Here is a 22,109-nt window from a genome sequence, read left to right on the forward strand (position 1 = left end):
TTTCTTTATTCTCTGAAGCCATCCTCTCTAACTCTGAATCCCATCCTACAGGCGATGAGAAATTCCGTCTCAGTCAGTACTGGCTCCCCCCAACCAATACCTGGATGGTGCCAGGTGCTGGGTCACCATCCCACGCTGCCTGGCCTCCTGGTCCCTGCAGATGTGAAAGATTCGCCTCATTTAGAATATGATGCCCCTAGAAGTGCTGTGCTCCCTCCACAGCAGAAAGCTGTCCCCTCTGGGATTTTGCCTCTTTCTTCAACCCCTGACCCCAGAGATTTCAGCTTCTGCTCCCCACCCAGCCAACAGTCCCTGGAGCAGGCAGAGGGGTTAGCCACCCAGCTGGAACCAAAAACAAGGAGAAAGACATGGAGAACTGCCTCCACAAATTCACGTCTTCATATCACAAACCTATTGCTGTTCCTGGTTCAATTTCACTCTTCCCTGGAATATAAATTCCTGGAGGACACAGCTGTATTCCAGCATCTAGAATGATCAGCAGTCTCTCAACATACAATTTGGAATTATTGAGAAGAAAAAACTGAACGTGCAAATGGATAGATGGATGTGAGGAATGAGGGCAAATGCCCTTCTATAAAAAAATATTCCAAGAAACAGAAGAAACTTCAGTCTCTAACTTTCCATTGCAGTGAGATCCCAGCTCCACATTGCATGCCAGCTCCAGGTACTCAACCTCTCTGTGCCTTGGAATTTTCATCCTGTAAAATGGGATGAAATTAGTGGCCACCTCGTAAATGGCCATTCAGCTAAAGTAATGGATTTTAAATGCTTACAAGAAGACCTGGAACGTGAAGGGCACTGAATAAATATTTGCTATTTTTTAGCAGCAATAATCATAGCTCAGGAGGAAGTCAGTTTGTCATTACAGTTCAGATTAAAGGCAACAGGCAAGACAGACAGGAGCCTGGCTCAGCTACCCAGCAGCGTGTGACCTTGGACAAGCTGCTTGACATCTCTACAAGGTGACTCCTCTGTTAGACTGTATCAACTTCAGAGGGCTCTTATGAAACAAATGAATTACTTACAGACTTAGTACAGTGCCTAGAACTGAGATAGTAGGAAAAAAAGATGGAGACACCAGTCCAGCCCCTCCTACCTAAGTCCTGGCAAAGTGCCTTGTGACTCAGACCACTGGCCCTGTGAGGCTCCAACACATCTTGTTTTCCATGTCAACCTATTGTTTTAACAAGTTTTATAACCTCCATGTCCTAGGTTTAGAGACCCCTGGTCAGATAATCAATGGACCAAGTCACAAACAACTCGTGGCATGAGCATAAGGTAACTTTGGTGTCCTTTAGTTGCCTTTTCCTCATTGTAATACTAAATTTCCCATCCCTAGGTGGAGATTTTATACACTGTTACATGAGATGACACTGTCATATATGTGTACGTATGTAATCCAATTGCACATGTGCTGAAATCCTCCCAATCACACTACATGACCTAATAACTAATAATAGACACTTTCACTCCCCTTAATCAGAGCCACCCTGATTCTTCTCGGAGCTGACTCTCTCTTGAGCAGCCCACCCTGATCTGTCAAGGCGCCTCTGTGTCCTCATGTCTCTAAAAAAGTGCTTGCTGGCATACTCCTAGGTCTCAGTGTTAACTTCTGTTAATACTCGAAGACAAGGACCGAAGACCCTGTTCTAGTGTCTGCTGGTAACAGAACCAGAAGCATGTAGCTGATGTTGAGCAAGTCACTGACTGTTACATGAATGAAACCGCAGCAGCTGACTACGCAGGGAAATGTGAGGCCAGTAAAGATGGCATTGAAATGTACGTGTGATAGCCAAGCTTAAAAATGCTTTGAAGACTTAATGCTGCAGAAAATGGAATTCTGAATTAGAAAGTTACAGCCCAGGGCCACAGGCTGTTAAAAAGCTGAGACCTAATCTTAGGACTACACCTTACCCACATCAACAAAATACTGGAGCTGAAAGCTGGCGGGTTCAGGCTCTATTTAAGGAGTTACTAGAGAAACCCAAAGACAATAGGACAGGCAAAACAAGGACATTAGAGGAAATGGAAGCCTCAGACACCCACAAACAAACCTAGAGGAAACAGCACTCTAACTCCTAGAAGAAAAAACAGTGGTTCTGAGGAAGACATTGCCTCCATGACACTACAGTGTTTAAGATTGAAAACGGCATCCCTCATGCAGGGTTCCCCTCACTTCCATCTATGATGTACTTCCCATCTGAAAACTCCACACAGGGATAAAGGAAACTGATATGGAGAGGGACTAACCCTTTTGGAGAAAAGAAAATCACCAGAGAAGAGGCTGGTGATTGCCATGGGGCAGGGGGCAGTAGGTGAAAATAGGTGAAGCGGATAAAAAGGCACAAAATCCCAGTTATACTATAAGTTAGTCACAGAGATGAAAATACAGCAAAGGGAATATAGTCAATAATATTGTAATAATTTTGCTTGGTGACAGCTGGTAACTACACTAGTTGGGGTTAGCATTTAATAATGTAGGTAACTGTCAAATCACTGAGTTGTCCACCTGAAACCAACCGAATGTTGTGCATCAACTCTATTTTGCTAAGGAAAAAAAAAAACCCTATCCTTTCATTACGGCCTTTGTTGTTCATTGCCTTTCAACAATACATGCTGTTTCCAAACCAGAACATTAAATAGAAAACAAGGATCTTCCATTATTTTCTGTGCTTATTTCTTTCATCTTCCTATTCACTGCTTAATAATCTGCCTTACATTGTATACATCTCATCAACTTTTTTTTTAATTGAAGGGAAATGGTGAAGCAGACACTTGGGCCTCCATGTGCTCTGGGGAGTCACCACTCTTTAGATCTCTGCCCATCTGCTCATGAGATGCTAGAGGCATACACTATAGTCCGTATAACCCAGGGAGCTAAGTGAGGAGATGATTTGTTAATGAACCAAATTGAATATAATTTACTTACTATTGCTGCTGTAATAAACTACCACAAACGTAGTGATTTAAAACAACACAAATTAATGATCTCACTGTTCTGAATATCTGAAGTCCAAAATGAGTCCCACTGGGCTAAAATCAAAGTGTCAGCAGGGCTGTTCCTTCTGTAGGCATTAGGGGAGAACCTGTTCCCTTTCCTTTTTCAATTTCTAGAGGCTGCCTGCTTTCTTTGGCTCAAGGTCCCATTTCCCCTCCTGCAAAGCCAGCAGCTTCGAGCCCAGTCCTTCTCATGCGGCCATCTGGGTCTCCCTTTTCTATCTCCCTCTCCCACTTTTAGGGAACCCTGTGATTTCATTGGGCCCACCAGAATAATCTAGAATGAACTACCTATTTGATGGTCAGCTGATTAGCAACCTTAATTCTTTGCCATGCACTCTACTACACTCCCAGGTCCCCAGGAATAGGACACAGACAAACCCAGAGGCCATTCTTCTGCCTACATATCGAAAGAAAATTAAATGTGGTCATGCTCTGTCCTCTTAGGTGTGTCTATTCTCTCTGGCTTCATATTAAAAGTTTTCTTGCTGAAAAATTATTTAACTATCATTCTACAATGCAAATCTTTATCAAAAATTATGAGACATACTTGGGTAATTATGAAAAATCATAAAGCATAGTGGGATTAGATTAGCAATCATTCAAATGTCTCATCAGTGTTAATAATGTCAGGTGTAGCTGAACTTAGAATTAACTCTTTAAATTTCCCAGATTATAAATATAGTCCATGGAGTCCACAGAAGAAGAGCCACAGCAGATTTTGGTGTTAGATTCGGCTGTCAAAATTCACTGCATCGCTTCTACAGAAGGTCACATACATCTGCTTCTGGGAGGTGATAAACCTCAACTCTGTGAGCACTAGTGGCAGAGACTGTCTCCAAGGAGGAAAGCAAGATAGAGGTATCACACTCTGCTTACCTTTTGAAATGTATGCTATGTGCATATATTCTTATTCAAACACATACTAATTGCAAAAAGAACTGTCATGTGTCTCAGTCTGTGTGGAGAGCAGTGAAGGTTTAAGGGGTGATTTTTCTTCACCCCCTTTCCTCCAGGTGCTGGTGGAGAAAAAAGACACTGGCCGGTCAGGGGGCCCCTCATCTGGAACCACTGCCACTTATTGGCAACAAAGAAGCTGCAAGGCGGGAGGCGCTAAGGGATCAGAGGTAAGGGAGACAACTCCTGAGTGCTCCAAAGCCAACCCCAAGAAGGGAAGAGAGGAGGCCCAGCTATGCCCGGTTACGACAGACCATGTTTACACACTACATGACTTGACTAATACTAAGTGTCCATCAGTAGATGAATGGATAAAGAAAATGTGGTTCATATACACAATGGAATACTATTCAGCCATAAGAAGAAAACAAATCCTACCATTTGCAACAACATGGATGGAGCTAGAGGGTATTATGCTCAGTGAAATAATCCAGGCAGAGAAAGACAAGTACCAAATGATTTCAGTCATCTGTGGAGTATAAGAACAAAGAAAAAAACTGAAGGAACAAAACAGCAGCAGACTCACAGAACCCAAGAATGGACTAACAGTTACCAAAGGGAAAGGGACTGGGGAGGATGGGTGGGGAGGGAGGGGCAAGGGGAAAAAAAAGGGGGGGCGTTATGATTAGCACACATAATGTGGGGGAGGCCACAGGGAGGGCTGTTCAACACAGAGAAGACAAGTAGTGATTCTGTGGCATCTTACTACACTGATGGACACTGACTGTAATGGGGCTTGTGGGGGGGACTTGGTGATGGGGGGAATCTAGTAAACATAATGTTCCTCATGTAATTGTAGATTGATACCAAAATAAAAAATAAAAAATATTTATAACAGACAAAAATGTCAAACAATCATATATGTAGTTTTAATGAAGTACTAAATTGAACTTTCCTATTAATTACCCAAAAAAAAACCTGATTGGGTCAAATAACTAAATCTATAAACACCTGAAACTAAGGCAGACACACAAGTTGAAAATTTGCTAATGCACCCAAAAACAATGGTGATATTATTAACAATGTATTACAAGGTTAAAAAATACAAAAAGGTCACTTGATGTTCACAATAAAGACATAGTTGACATGAGTATGAATCACATGGCTTCAAGAAATGTCAAGTCTAAAACAGTTAAAAACACAGGAAAACTTAAACACAATGGTTAATAGACTTGAACCTATTCATCTGTGTCACGTGATGTTCATTAGTTGAAAGGGACTTAAGCAACTTTTAAGCAGAAAGTAAGGATATCAGGAGCCACAGAACTGACAGAAGCCAGGGTCCCTGGCAGAAAGAGTGGATGTGCTCCGGACTGACTTTCTACAAAGGCAAGGCTGGTGAGCAGACAGGAATTGGCATTTGGCAATGGCCTGTGGCTCTCTGGCATGCAGGCTCCAGGCAAGTTTGAGTCCCCTCATGCACCGTTCCTACGCCAATCCCACCCTGCCATAGTAAATGCTGAAGCAGCCAAGCCTGACACACAGAGCTATTGTCACTTTCCTTCAGGCTGCAGCAGAGCCCCAGGTCCAGGGAGGGTCCCATAGTTCACCGGTGTCCTCATATGAGACTCACCGGGGCGGCCAAGACCTTCAGTGTGAACCCTGGATGCTCCAACCCAGATGCCAGGTAAATGAAAATGAAAAAGAAAGATGTAACATAAAATGTATCTAAAAGGGATTCAACTATAGATTCGTTCCTGGAGCTGGCTTGTTCAACAAATTTGGAAGATAAATCAAATCAACACACTGTCTGATCAACTGTGTATTCTGAGCTACATCTGACCTTAAAACACAGGAGCAGCAGGAACAAGAAAACATACATGTTTAAAAGATGAACAGTTTTCAGCACCCCCTTCCTTGATCAACTGAATACAGTGATCTTGACAAACAATTTCCAAAACTTAGCCCCAAAAATGACACTTGAAGAAGAGATTACTCATCTGAAAGAATAGAGCAAATCACAAGTAATGAAAACCATGGTCCATCCTTGATAAATTACAGAGCTGACAGCTATTAAGAAAACTTTTAAACAATGCTGTGTTCTTTCTATAGTCTCATGCATTAAGTCAAAGTGGGTATTTATTTTCCAACCTACCATTTGTCAAAGAAATTATAGAAACTATAAAGCTGAAGGATAAACACTTAAATAAGAATTCATACTCCAAGGAAGTAAGAATCTTTCAACTTTTATTTCTAAGGATACATTCATCTGGAACCTTTTTGTTTCTTTACAATTTTCCCCCTAAGAGAAATGAATACAATAAAAATATAACCCAACTACCAGCAATGTTTGTAACCAGAAAAGAATCTAAAATCTCTGGTGTGATAATATAGAATTTCTTTAAAAATATAAACTTCATACCAGAAATAAAGCCTGAATATTCTCTTTTTCTTTAAAAATATAATTTTCCTTCTTTTCTCTTCCATGTAAATCTTATAATCAACCATTTAGTTCTAATGTCTATTTTTAAACTAGTAATTATAACACTATAGAACTGTTTTTTTTCCCTACTTTGTGTCCTGTTCTGTACTGTGAATCAACTAATTGCAGAAGTGCTAAAAAAAAAGAGAGAGAGAGAGAGATGCCACTAAGTTCTGGCAAGATTCAAGATAAACTGATTAAAAAAAAAAAATTCTGTTAGCAAACTGAAACCTACTAAACAAACTGCATTTTATCATGTTCATGAAATAAGAAAATGTATACAAAGCACTTTTGCAAACTGTAAAGCTCTATGGAAAATATTTTTAAAATCTGTTTTGACTAGAAAGGCTGCTGCCTGGGATGGAACGTTAGGGACAGAAGGCTCTGTGAAATGTTCTTTTTTTCTGTAACTAGTGAGATTTGGGGAGGCAAAGATTATAAATCACAAAGAAGTTGGGAATATGGGTACAGAGCTATCTCACAGATTCAATGGGCTGCATGACAGGAATATTTTTCTTAACTGAGAATAAAGACCAAGGGGCTAGGAATAGGCCAATACTTTACACTAGACCAAGAAGTCATCCGTCTCCAACCAGGAACAAGAAATTTTAAAAGTCAGCAGTTTGTTCCCCACTTCTGACCAGCTTCTTCACCCAGAGCTTTACTACCTGAACCATTGTCCATTTTAAAGCAGTATTCCAAAGCCCAACATAAATGGTCTACAAATGGTTTCCTTTCTTTAGAAAGAAAAATTTTAAAGCCTCATAATAAACGGAACCAGAGGGATACTATCCTATCTCAAACAGCATCATCCATAACACCTTTTCAGGGTATTTTGTGGAATATAGAAAGTTAAGCAAAGGATGAGTAAGTTTGTAATAAAACAACCCAAGTGAGGGCTTCCTTCTTGTTTGCTAGAGTGCAAAACAGACCTAAGGGGAAACTTCTTCCCATTAGCCACCTTAATGAAACTAGATAGGCCTACACAGACACACAGCAATGAAGGGAGCAGGAACTTGGTCCTCTGAACCTAGACACAGGACCAACACCTAAAGGATGAGTGGCCTGATTAGAGGAAATGCATGCAGCTGCTGCATACAAAAGCTCGGTGACAGAGTTGAGCAAGTCAGGCAGGTTGGAAGAGGCATCAAGAGGGGCTGTGGAGCCTCCAGTCCTGCAGTTTCTGAACCATCTTCCCCTGGCTCTCTGGGAACAGGCCGAGCTCAGCACTGGAATGGGCTAAACAGCCTTCCAACTTCTCTTTTGGCCCTCTGATGCACTTACTCTTTTCTTTAGTGCCTTCTTCCCCCAAGAGAATATTCAGGCCAATTTTGTTTTTGTTTTTTCTTCATGAGCAAGAACTATAAACTAGCAATTTGATATACCCCTCTCACTGAGTATTTTACGTTACGACACCTTGAGTAATAAGAACGTAGAACTTAAATGCCTGTTACACAAGAGTCAAACCAGCCCATGTCACACTTCAATGATTCCACAATAAAACTTAGCTATATGTAAAACACTATTTTTGCCAATCTTTTAACTATTGGACTTTACACCAATTTCAATATTCAATGTAAAGATCACTCATATTGAAGTAACATCCTTCATGTTTTCTACATACAAGATTTTTTTAAATACATGTGTATTTTTTAACCAATTCACTCCCTTTTACAATACACACCCTCAGTCCAACATTTAAAATATAAATCCAAACTGTCAATGAAAACAACAGTGGACCAAGTGACAGTATCATTTAAATGAAACAATGCAAGAAAAGGTTAGCATTAAAACTCAGAAAATAAACATGAACAGATACATTGGAAATCTGCTCATATGCCTGATGTGTTCAGAAATGAACCTCAAGCAGAACAGATCCCACTGTGATATTAGACAATTCATTCTTCTCTCATTTTCTCATTCTATGACGTGTCTATTTTTACTGAGTTTTATACAGTAATTAGTATCCAACAGCAGAGATCAGTATTAAATATACAGCTATTCCAGAATTGGCATATGCTCCCAACAATGTTTTGTGCACTCCCTGAATTATAAAATAGTCCAAGCTTTTAGGAGCGTAAAAATGAAAGGGCTTAGATCTATTTATATCCATATACATTGTGCATTAAATGTTACTAAGTTAAGACAGTAAGGTGGAAAAAAGGAATAGAAAGGTACAGTAAATTTTCTTTAAACAATTCCATTACATTAGACAGTACTGACATGTATTATTTTAACCAGGTTATGAAAAAAAATTATTACCAGAATTTGTATCAGCTTCTTCTTGGAGAGGCTAATAATAAAACATTAAATAAATATACATATTTATTCATATATGTATTTGAAGAATCTTTGGTAGCAATTATATTTCTTCCACATTATAGAATTTCTCAAAAGAAATGTCAAAATTGATTTCCTAATCAGCATGCAAAAAATAAGTCATGGTGCTACTCTTTTGGTTTTCCTATTAAAACGTGCTTGAGACTATTAATTTGCACTAACTATGCACTTGAACACAGTATCTGTTTAACTTACATACATATGAGACTAATCTCAGAAAGAAATTAGACAGTAATGAGAATCAATGACAAAACATAACAATGACAACTGTTCTGAAGTAATTTATTTTTAAATTGTAAGATTTACAATGCTTTGATTATGCAAAATAGCATAATGGAAATTAAAGCAAATCGATAAACGAGAGAGAAAGAAAATTTAGTTTTCTTGAATATCAGTACTTAAACCATCATTTTAAGTATGTGATGTCCCAATCACGTCTTACGTAGACAAAAGTATAGTAATTTCAAACATTTCACTTGTGGGTTTAATTTCTCATTTTCAACTTTTATAAACTGAACTGTAATCTACTTCAATTTCTATTATACGTGTTGTTTATGCCGCAACAGCAGCAATTCGCATGTATGCAATCAAATTGGAGCTGGGCACAGTTTTTTTAGCTTTCAGCCACAGACAGAAATCAGACAGTGCATTAAGTACAGTAGAGTACATTGTGTTAACCAGAACGCAGAGTTTAGTACACTTATTGCAGAGCTGGTATTTCCTTCCCTTTGAACCAAACCAGCTGAGCTTCTGTGCTGACATATTACTGCTGTGGGTAGTAAGACTGCTGTGGGGGCTGAGGGAAGGGGTACGCAGGCTGCGTGGGTCCTGGGTACGGAGCCTGTCCAGGACTCTGATGATACACTGGTGGATATGGCATATTATACTGACCGTATGCGTAAGGATTATAGCTCATGGGCATGGGCATTTGGCAATACCTGGTGGGGAGAAGAAAACAAGACAACTGGATTGGTAAAATAAACAGCAGAAGATGAAACATACAGTAATTATTCCAAAGCCAAGTTTTTTCAAAAAAGTCATTTTTTCTGTATTTCTCAGTCTGTTAAGGAATAGTAAAGAGAAAAAAAACAGCTGTTAAAAGGTACTGGTTAGAGAAAAGTGTTCCTATCCTGTTACTAATTGAAATGAAAGAATATCAAGCATTTCATATTATCCAGAATATTGTTAAAGGAAATTTAAACTATTTATTCAACTATTAACAAGAAATAAAAATGGAGACCCTTCATTTTAACATGGCAATCTTAAGTACCTTCCTGTTTCACAAGATTCAATGTTCACTGTAATTCACATAAATCTACTGTTTACAAAGTTTTAATGTTTAGAAGACAGAATGTATTTACTAAGTAAAGTTTTGAACACATCTTAAAAAGTAGCCAAGAGTCTGGGTTTTCATGTGATTAAAAAATTATCACAAAGCTGATCTTTAAGACAGCATGTGCCACAATTAGATTTCTGTTCAACAATTTATCAGAATGCCAAGAATAGCTGTTCCAACTACTCAAATAGATGACATGACATTATTTTTATTTCTGTATAAGCTAACAGTGTAGCTTATTCACTCAGGATACCTCCATTCGGAGAAGTTTTTAAAAGGTTAACCAGAACTAGAAACATTATTAGCTAGTCACAGGAGTATCAAAAGCTTCAGCCTTACCCGGGAAATCCTGGATAGGTGGGATAGGGGGGTCCCTGGGCCTGTGGAGTGGAGGCTGAGCCAGGAGTCTGTGGTGGAGCCACTGCAGCCATCCCAGCAACTCCTGGAGCTGGAGCTGGAGCTGGAGCTGGAACTGTAGCAGAAGGAGCTCGATTTGCTGGAAGCACAGGAGGTGGAGGCCGGGCTGGGGGTTGGGGCTTAGCAGTCTGTAAGAAAAAGTCAGCCTTGACTACACAACTTCTCATGTTTTTGTCAAACTGCTATTAACTGAAATAAATGAGGACATATGAGAAACTCTAGAATCCAAATATATTTCTAATTGCCATTCTTAAATGAGGACTTATTGCTTATTACTCTAGAAACTTATCAGAGTTTAATTAAGTTCCTTATTTGTGGATATTCAATAGGCATTGTGCTTTCCCTGATATCTCTTATTCAATCATTTATTGCTTATTACTGTTTCCATCAATGGTTAGATATCTGAAGTAGGAGGAAGAAACAGGTCAGGTAGTTTACTACTGTAATCTCCTCCTGGGCCAACAGTTTTTATATAAAAATTCTCAGACACCAGAAAATAGTATAATAAAAAAAAATCAGATATTTAGCCATTAAATACAGAAATTATTAACAATGACCATATTTTCTTCATCTATAGTTATATATCCACATATTTATCTATCTGTATATATGTAGAACCATTTTAAAGTAAGTTGTAAATTTCATGACATCAGCCTGAAAGACAGCAGCATATAAATACTAATATTCTCCTACATAATAATCCCAATAACCATTTCACCCAAAGAAAATTAACAATTATTCCTTAACATCAGGGTATCCACTCCACATTCAAATTTCCCTATTTATCACAAAAAAACCTCTTATAGATGCTTTTATGAACCGAGATCCAATCAAGGTTCATGCAATGTTTTTGATTATTATGAATCTTTCCTCTTTTAATCTAGAATATGCACCCTGCCTATTTTTTTCTTCTGGACATTCACTTTTAGAGAAGACCATGCCAGAGGTCTCATAGAATGGCCCAGCTCTAGATCTGTCCACTTGTTTCCTAATGGCACAATTTAACTTCTTGCTTTATCACTGTTACTGTCTATAAACTGAAAGTTGATTCTGAAGACTTGACGAAATCCAAATCAAACATTTTTTTTGGTCAAGAATTCATGAATGATGCTGTGTTCTTCATACTGCAAAACACTAGGTTGGTCACATGATCTAAGTGGTGACTTACCAGTTCCCTACAAGGTAAACTGTTTTACCTTTTACAGCAAACAAACTGTCATTAATATAAAACTACCATTTGAAAAAGATGCTTGTGCCCACTGATTGGTCTTGGAACAGTTGTCAAAAAATCACTTGATCATAACTGTAAAGGCTTCTTTCTGGTCTTTCAGCTCTATTTCATGGACCTATTTCTATCCAAAGGTCAAAACCACACTGTCTTAATTCCTCTTACTTTACAGTAAGCCTTGAAATTTGGAAATGTGTGAGTCCTCCAATTTGCTCTTCCATTTCAAGTCTGTTTTGGCTATTCTAGGTCCTCTGAATTTCCATACAAATTTTAGGATCTGCTTGTCAGTTTCTGCATAGAAGACAGCTGGAATTTTGATAAGGATTAAGTCGAATCTGTAGATCAACTTGGGAGTACCGCCATCTTGGCAATATTAATTCTTCCAATCCATGAACATGGGAGCTTTCCATTTATTTAGGCCTTAATTTCTTTCAACAGTATTTTTTTATTTTTTTATGAATACAACTTTTGCTCTTCTTAAATTTATTTCTAAGTAGTTTACTATTTTCGATATTACTGTAAATGGAACAGTTTGCTTAACTTTGTTTTGTGATTATTCATTGTTGATACATAGAAACACAACTGATTTTTAAATTTATTTTATACTCTACAACTTTATGAGTCACTTTTTCTTCCTGTGTATGAGTCATACTTCCTTGTACCATTGTACATCTCAATTTTTTTATTGAAACCTAGACATTTAATATAATATATTGTCCCAACTCTGGCAAACAAAGTACAAATATAAAAATGTGGTTGCTTACTAACCGGCATGGTCCTTGGCGCTGGAGTTGGAGGTGCTGGTGTGTGTCCTCCTGCTGGAGAGGACTGATATGCAGGTGTAGGAATTGAAGGAGCACTAGGTTCTCTGGCAATGCTTTGTTGCAAGTCCCTTATTAAAGATTAAAGTGTTATAAATTAACACAATAAAAAAACTAACAAAATACCAGGTCTTTTTCTTACTTTTCTTCATATATGAAACACAGAAAATAGACTCAAAACAATAGATGATATTTTAAATATACATTTCTATTCTTGACTACAACTTATACCTTCTTTCTTCCTATTTAATAAAATGTAGTTTTATTAAATTTATTATTCTATTTCTGAAAACTAGAATAATAGGTAACCTTTTTCAGAAATCAGTTACAGCTGGAGTAAGGATCATGTCAAACTGAGCAAATGGTCCTACAAGACTACTTACGCTAGAGTAAGAGGTAGTCCCTCTACATGAGAAGCTCCTAACATAATAACTTACCTGAAAGTTATCAGAAAAACTACAGTTGCTCATAGTCCCCTGGCTAATATTTTAATCACTGTACCATATATCAGTGTTTACAGAAAACAAAACAACAGGTGAGAAAGCTAACCTATTCCAACCATTATGCAAGTGTCTTGATGAAAATTTACTGAAGATATTCAAAGAAATGTGGCACTGAGATACTCTACATTAAAAGATACCTCAATCTTTTACTAAGCTAAATTCAAGAGTTACAGATTGTTGAAAGGACCACTAAAATACAGCACTGAAAATTAGAAAAATATTATAAAGTTCCCTCTAACAGTAAATTTGAATCCACCCCAAAAATATCACTAAACAAAACCCTAAGGTAAAATGCATTCTCTGAAATACACGGTACTGACCTACTTCTCACTGCACTGGTCTCATTCACAGAGAAGTATATACGACATGTCCCATAGGATCTGTGACAGCATCTGTTGTCCTACTATGACAATTAACTGACTCCCAGACCACACTTTCAAAAAGGGTCCCAGTTGGAAGATAAATTAGTCTCTCCATATATAAATATATTCATTAAGAAACCAGAACTACTTCCTAACATTTGTTAAGTTTGTCATACATGCTTATAACATAAAGTAGAAGTTTTTAATCAATCTTAAAATTCAAAAAGGTCAGATTCTGAAATATCTATGTGTACTCTCATATATATATAGTAAATATGATACATTTAATTATGTTTAATTTTTATTGTATCTACTTCTTTATAGTTTTTATATAATTATAATAATTTAGATATTTGAGTATATTTATTCATAGATGTAATGATTACATTATAAAGCGTTAACATACTATTCTACTTTTCCTTTGATAAATTCTAGAGATGGTTACAACAAACAACACATTAATAAACAAATTAAGAATTTCTTAAGCTATGTATGAATTATATAAATCAAAGCTGTTAAATCATAACACTAAGAATATAAAAAAGCAAAAACGTATCAAATAAAGCACCACCATAATTCCAATGCCTAAAAACCATCATTATTAACACTAATTTTAAATCGTTAGTGAAAAGAAGATAAAAAGCTCAGAGTAAAACATTTACTCTTTTTGCACACTCTATATAAAGAGGACACACTAGTCATCGGGCAAATGAAAATTAAAACCATAGCTCCACACCCACCAGAAGAGCTAATGCAAAAACAGAGCAAGCAGAACTCTCCTACACTGCTAGTAAGAATATATATTAATACAACCACTTGGAAAACTGTTTGGCAATACCAAATAAAGCTAGACAAACACATACCCTTGTGACCAAGCAATTTCTCTCGCAGGCATATATCCAACAGCACTGCATATATATGCTCAGCAACAGCATGATTCAGAACTAGCCCTATATGGCTGCTAAACACCTTAAATGTGGCTAGCATGCATGAACCGAGATGTGCTCTAAGTAGGAATTACAGCCCAGATTTCTAAGACTCAGAGGAGAAAAATGTAAAATACCTCATTCACGATTTTTACATTGATTATACACTGAAATTACATTTTTTGGATACATTGGACTAAACAAAATGTATTACTGAAATTAATTTCTCCAGTTTCTTTCAACTTTTTTAATGTACTAGAAATTTTAAATCCTATTATATGACTGCATAGTATTTTCACTATACAGATATAACTTAATTTATTTACCAGCCCTGGACATTTGATTTGTTTCTATTCTTTTACTGCCTCCAGCAATACTGGACAGTTACGTTTTAGAACATGCATACCCACACTATTTATAATACAATAGCCAAAACTAGAAACTACTCAAGTACTCAGTAACAGTAGAATAAGTAATTTGTAGTATATTCACACAATAAAATACAGAAATGAAAATAAAAGATATATAACTACATACAACTGCATGATTGAATCTCACAAATACAATGCTGACTGAAAGCTAGTCACAAAAGAGTACACACAGTTCCAGTTATGCACAGTGCTGAACAGGAGAAATGTCTGTGCTCTCACAGAGGGGACACTGCTTGCCCTGGGGAATGCTTCTGGGCTGCTGAGAATGTTCTATGTTGATCTAAGCACTTGCTGTATGAGTGCACTGTTTGTGAAAATTCAACAAGATGTACACTTATGTACACTTGCCTTGTGTTATTTTATAGTTAATAATAATTTTTTCAAAGATTTTAGGCCCTGTGATTTCAACAAAATTAACTCTCAGATTTTTAGATGCTATTAGGACTCCGAATACTTTCCCATCATTCATTTACTTTTTAATCACTAAGCTGAAAATCACTTGACAAACTGATGACTGACTGCCTCAGAACTGATTTTCTTTTCAGTATACGCAGGAAAAACAAATAGTAACAAACCTAATTTTTAACCTAGAGATTTGAAATATGAAATATTTGAAAATGAGAATATCCAAAAACATCTTCCTAAGCGATGAACTTCTGTTATGTTATACAATTCTAAAAGTAGTTATGTTATAAGCCAATTTTACACTAAACATTTAAATGAAGAAACTAACAGTCCAACTCGAAAAATTCAATTACCACGGACAAAAAATGTTTTCAAAATGGGCTGGCAAATTTTTTGTGAAAAGAGATAGTAAATATGCTTTGCAGATGTAGGGTCTCTATCACAACTACTAGACACTGACGACATTAGTGCACAAGCGGCCACAGACCATACATATGGCATGAAGAGTGTGGCTGTGTTCTAATAAAACTTTACTTACAAAAACTACTTAGCCTGGGTGCTACAGTTTGCCAATCTTCAATTTAAACTCAGAAATCACTTTCATCCTTTCTCTGCTCCCACTTGTTTTGAGCTACAGAATTCAGGGGTTCTGTACAGATGTCTCAATGGCTGCTGCTTAGAAGAAGGAAAGGAGGGGCAAAAGGCTTCTATTCCAAACTCTTTACCCTGCTTGGATCTAAGCCAGATCCATTTTTATCTGTTTTACAGACTGGGCTTTTCTGTAAGACTGAGTTGAACAAAGTGTTCTACAGATTAATAAAAGGGGCGTAGGGGGAGGAACAGTTCTGAAACATTAAAATCAGACTACTTGGTTGTGACTACAAAAACATATGAAGTCCCATCAATTATTTAGATTAACTTAATATAATTTTCTTAAAGGTAATATATTCAACTTGGTTCAAAGCCTTTTAAAGTGAGTAAAAGACCCGTATCTGCAAGCTCCCACTTCACCATTCACTCCCCGAGTTACCCACTGTTAATTATGAAGCTGTCCAGAGCTTCCTTAAGGATAAATCAAGTTAAACGTGTATTTCTATTTTCACCCTTTTGACACAAAAAGCATACTTTACACTGTTCTGTACCTTTTTTTACCACAACTATTTATCTTAGAGATCTTTCCATATCAGTAAGTAAGAGACATCTTCTTTTTTAAAAATAGCTGCACAGACAGAGAAGACAAGAAGTTACTCTATAGCATCTTACTACACTGATGGACAGTGACTGCAATGGGGTCGGGGGCGGGGGACTTGGTAACAGGGGTGAATGTAGTAACCACAATGTTGTTCATGTGAAACCTTCATATTATATATCAATGATACCTTAATTTAAAAAAAAACAGCATAGTATTTCACTGTACAGATGTTAGCTTTATTTCACCAGCCCTGGACATGTTTTTATTCTTCTAATATTACAAGCAACTTAGAAATGAATTAGCTCATAAATAGTCATTTCCAGCATTTGCTAATATATCCTCGGAATAAATTCTCAAAAACAGAACAGCCAGATTGCCCTGGACCCACACAGGACTGCACCAGTGAGTACTCTCACAACAATGGATGAGACCTGTTCCACATGTGCCAACAGAGCATGTGACCAAACTGGCAGATTCTGCCAATCTGGAAAGTGTTCTGTCAGAGTAATTTTAATTTGTGTTTATTTTATCTTGAATGAGGATAGGCATTTCTTTATATGCTTAAGAACCACTTGTATTTCCTCATCTCCAAAATTTCTGTTTACATCTTGTGCCATTTTTTCTATAGGTTTCTTTATCCTCCTCCTCAGTGCCTAAGAGTTCTTTATAAATTAAGCAAATCTACCTTTGTTGGTGAATAAGTTTCAAATATTTTCACCAGTTTAGTATATTTTATTGTATAATAAATAAAAATATTTATTACATTTTCCCCAGTTTATTACACTACCCTTTTTTCAATGGCTTCTGGATTTTAAGTTGGAGTTAGAAAGACCCTTCCCAGTTCAGCTTTATTACAGAACTCTCCCATATTCTTTTAGATTTTACATTTCATTTTACGTATTTCAAGTTTGATCCTTTTGGAATTTGTAACTTTTGTTTTCTAAATGGCTAGGCAATTATCTCTAATGTCTTCTGATTGGTTTAGGATCCTTTTACACTAAATTCACATACGTATTTGATTCTATTACTATTTTCTATTCTGTCTTTGGTTTGACTTATCATGTACCAGGTACCACTGTATTTTAATTAGAGACAATATTATATATTTTAATATCTGGTACAATTAGTTTCCCCTTACTGTTCTTTTTATTGTTTGCCTTTCTAATTTTGTTTGACTGTTTTTCTACTTGACTTTTAGGATCAACTTGTCTAGTTTTCAATGAAAACCTCTTGTTTTTTTAAATCAAAATTACACTGAATGCGTCCATTTTAGAATTGCCATCTTTGAGGTTAAGTCATGCTATCCAAACTGGGTCTTCCTATCCAAGAACATGATTTGTCTTTCAACACACTTAAGTCATCTTTTGTGTCCCTGAATAATGTTTCAAAGTTTTCTTCACAATAGGTCTCATATATGACAAACTTATTCCTATGTATTTTATTGCTGCTTTTTTACATGGGTTCTTTTCCATTATATCTTCTATATGTTTATTTCTATGAAAGCTATTTATTTCTACAAATTATTTTTATGATCAACTATCTTCAGTAATAATTATTTTATTGTATGCAGAATTTGGAGTTTGATTCTCTTGGGTTTTCCAGTTATACAACCACAAAGTCTCTAAGTAGTAGTAGTTTTACCTCCTCTTTTCCAACTTTTACATTTCTATCTTCTTTTTCTTTTCTAATTGTGCTGGCAGTACTGCCAATATTAAATAACAGTCTGGCAGTGGGCATTTGTTGTCTGCCTCCGCTTTTAGGGGAATTTTACAATACTTCTCCATTAACCATGATGCTGAGAATTATGCGGATATAGACAGATAGATATCTGTATGTGTGTATACACACACACAAACACACACTCATATACTTTCACGTTAAGGGAGTATCCATCTACTATTTTACTGAGTACCAGAATAATTATTTTCTCAAATGCTTTTTCCTCATCTATGAAAAGAATCTTTTCTCCTTAGATGTAAAAATATGAACCAAACACTGCATTACTGGACTAAAGGCCCCTCTCCCTTGCTCATGGTTCTTTTTTAACATACTGGTATCAATGGCGATTAGTTTAGGACTTTCATCACATCCCTATTCATAAATGACACTGTTCTGAAGACTTCTTTGTTAAATCTGTCAGATTTTTTTTATCAATGATACTAATTCGGAGGGTTTTTTTTTAAACCTCTAGAACCATTTAAAAAGCATTCTAATTATTTACTTTTTTAAGTCTTAGTAAAAAACTGTAAAACCAGCTGTTTCTTGGGGGTGGAGGGAGGCAGCTCTCTGGCAACTTCTCCCACTTGTATTGAAAACAATTTAAATATGGGCAGAGAGGTGACTAGTGGTCAGCTTAGCTAAAGGGCTCAAGAAAGGCTCTTGAGATAAGTCTCTGAGTTTTTTATGTTCACTACTAATGAACCCATGGCTTTGTGTATACCTGAAGGGGAGTTTGGATATAAAATCATTGGCCCTATTTGCTTTGAGTTCCGACAGCAATCACTCCACTTAGTGCTGCCAGCCTAAATTTTTTCAAAAACTGACTGATCTTTTTGTCTTACTACCTCAAAGATTCTGCCATTTTCTTTTAAGGCTAATAATTAAATGCCTTGGCAATGACAGTTCTTGTTCATTTTTCCTGGCATAAGACACACCCTTTCAACAAGCCTTCATTTATTTTAGGAATATGTTCTTGAGTAATATTAAATATTTGTCTGTTCACTGTTTTGGTTTTTCCTTCTTTGGGAGGAATTCAATTTTGCATATATTGGCTCTTCTTTGCCCATCTTTTCCATAATCCTTTTAAATTCTTTATTTTGGCTTCATTTTCTTTGGTTTATTTTCTACTTGGTTCTTGTGTTTCCTTCACTGTTTATTCTTTTTGTCCCTCCCATTTGATCTTATATTTGTGATGGTTTTGTTCTTCTCTTCTACTTGTTTTCTGAATTTTGACACCTCATGCTTTATCACCTCCTGTTTTCTACCACCTTCCTTGAGTTCTGGCATTTCTGCTTGCTTTGTTCCTTAGATTACTTCCTAATCTTCTCTGTTTATTTCATGGTGAAGAATCCATTCACATTTTTCATCTGTTCTCAGTGACAGTATTATTCTGGTGAATGTTCTATAAAACATCCAAGTTTTGTAAATTTCATTCATTTTTCACCTTAATAAATATAGTATCTTCAAATCAGTGCTGTGTCAGTTCGCTACTGATTACTCAGCATGGAATGCTGACCCAGCTTTCTCAATAGGCTCCTTCACAAAGTGACTTTGCAGATATTTTCTGAGCTATTCACCTGTCTTCCCCATGTTCTGAACCTCTAGTTTATGTAAGGAACCTATTTGCCACTTCAGGGCAAACTGAAGTTCACTGGCATTTCTTAGATCCGGTCCCCTAAGCTGTTTTGTTATCATTTCTGTGACATCACTGTACTTCCAAAAATTAGAGTTTCTGCTTCTTTTTATCCTCTGTTCTCAGATCATGCAGTTGTTTGCTTGTTGCTTCATAAAATACCCAGGAACAAAGGAAGAAAACTGCTATCTTATACTGCCAGGTTCACCCCAGAAGTCTCTACATATGATTTTTTAAAAGAAAAATACTTTTAAGTATAAACTTACTTTAAGAGCTCATCTCTTTCTGTCTTCCGTGCAAATACTATATCACTGCATTTGTTCTGGAACCTGACCAGGATTTCAGTCAGCTCATTGTAAAACTATAAGCAAAGGACAAATACACAATAAACAAGAACAATTTTTTAAGGAGGAACACAATCTAAAGCTCTTTGTCAGTAACAGTTAAAGTTGAAAAACTAAAATCCTCTGCATGAGACACAGTCATGTCACTTAAGTCCAACAACTTAATATTAAATGTGACCTAAGATTCCTGAAAAAAAACCAAAATAGTAAAATCATTTTTAGACAACACTGTCACCAAAATTAGATGGCAGCAAGTTAAAAGTTTCATATTCCCAATTCCTAGAGAAAAATCAACTACTTAATAAAGACACTAAACCTATCTAAGTGCAAGTACTAGGTCTGCGTATTCACTTCAGAAATGCAGGCATTTCAGAAACCCTTAGTAGTATTTCCAAAGGCTCTCGGGAGTTTTCTCAGCTTATTTGTTTCAACAAAGCATTTTAAACCAAATTAACATGGTATTTTACACTATCCTCTCTATTTGAAGGCTTTGCAGTTTCTTACTCTCTTTTTGAAGGGTTTTACATTATATCTACTGTATTTACATCAAGATAACTTTACTCAATGATCATTATGGAGTTACAGTACCAAAAAGAACTGTGTTACATCTGAAAAATTTAAAAATCACTTGTTCCCTCAGAAGCAAAGTAAACAAATTAAAGCATTTCCCTTAACTACTTAAAGGGAAGGAAAGGAAATATTAAAACACATTTAGTAGCACAGGCAGATCACAAGTCTATCCCCGTGCAAACCATCAGCACAGAACTTAAGAGCCATCCCACCACAGATCACCTCTGGCTACTCCTATTCCTTTACAATTCACTCAAACTTGTCAACTTTCTATCCCCCCCAAAAAAGTGTCACTGGCTTTTGACATCTCTTTGCTAATTCCTGCTACCTGGAGTGCCTAGAATCCCTTTCTTCCTGGTAAAACATACAATTCATTCACAAGTTCCCATGAAATACCATCACCTTCATTAAGCTTTCTTTGACTTTAACAAACCTCTCAGAGGCAAAAGTCATTAAAGTTAACAAATTCAAAGCAAAAAATAATTTGGTCCAGCTGGAAACACCAATTAACTTCCCAAAGTCTATTTTCACTACTATACTATTAGCTATTGTTCCTTCTATCCTTCATACCTTTGTGCCCTCCTTCAAGTTAGCTACAAGTTCAACAAAGCTGTCATATGCAGTAGCTAAATTCTTCAAAACGTCTTCTCTTAAGTTAGCTTCATTGTTAGACTGTTTCATTTTTGAAAATTCTTGGTGTGAGACCTTGTTAAAAGAAAGATTTATGTATTAACATTTATCAAATTAATATAGCTCATTACATTTCTACTGATACTTTTTCAACTTATATTTACATGCAGCAATTACTAGATTTTCCCTAAAAAATGTTTCTTTTGGGGTAACACAGTACTTTAAGTCTTTCCTAAAGATTTAAATGGGCATCAAAACAAATTCAGTGGATGTCAAACCATTACCAATAATGATTATGAATTTCTATTAATATGTAACACTTGCAAAAAAACAGAATCCTAAATAGACTATTTAGTCCAGGCTTATCCTTTCTGTAGCTATTTTACCCTAACTCTTATTAAAGAATATAAACTTTACCTGGATATTTTTAATAAGTTCTTCCTGTTTCTTTAGAGATTCTTGGACTTTTGTCATAAGACCTCCATAGATTCGATCCAGTTCAGTAACAGAAAGAGCTTCTTCATCTATCACGCCATCTTGAGCCAGAGCAGTCAGAAATTTGCTTGTCATATCAAAATTCACTGATTTCAGGTCATTTTCCAGCCCCTCTCTTTCCTTCTTGACTGCATCAAGATTTGTCAGTAAGGATTTTAAGACATTTACAACCTAAAGAACAACCAAAAAAAAACATTAGTTTAATTGCCCAAAAAGCCTGAACCCAATTTCAAGAAGGGGTTTCAAGACTCACCCAGAGTCAGGGAGAGATGATTTCTTAGACAGCCAAGTATAAACTGTAAATCAGGTTGTTTAGACAAAGTGCACTCAGATTTATCAGCTGCAGCAAGAGCTATGATC

At 36.4% G+C, this 22,109-nt stretch overlaps 1 protein-coding gene across 3 annotated transcripts in view; it reads right to left on the minus strand.

Moving 5' to 3' along the window:
• Positions 1–6,145: 6,145 nt before the first annotated feature.
• Positions 6,146–22,109, minus strand: part of PDCD6IP (programmed cell death 6 interacting protein) — a 72,881-nt gene continuing 56,917 nt past the window's right edge. For 2 of the 3 annotated variants that reach the window (XM_036892563.2, XM_036892556.2), the window contains exons 13-18: positions 21,672–21,920; positions 21,195–21,329; positions 19,977–20,071; positions 12,487–12,610; positions 10,413–10,618; positions 6,146–9,675 (exon numbers count right to left, since the gene is read on the minus strand). In XM_036892563.2, coding sequence (XP_036748458.2) covers positions 9,501–9,675; positions 10,413–10,618; positions 12,487–12,610; positions 19,977–20,071; positions 21,195–21,329; positions 21,672–21,920 — 984 coding nt within the window. In that variant the 3' untranslated portion in view covers positions 6,146–9,500. The remainder of the gene's footprint in view (positions 9,676–10,412; positions 10,619–12,486; positions 12,611–19,976; positions 20,072–21,194; positions 21,330–21,671; positions 21,921–22,109) is intronic. The other variant, XM_057492321.1, reaches the window with a different exon arrangement.

The sequence above is a fragment of the Manis pentadactyla genome, chromosome 14, assembly GCF_030020395.1.
Source record: "Manis pentadactyla isolate mManPen7 chromosome 14, mManPen7.hap1, whole genome shotgun sequence".
NCBI classification, from domain to species: Eukaryota; Metazoa; Chordata; class Mammalia; order Pholidota; family Manidae; genus Manis; species Manis pentadactyla.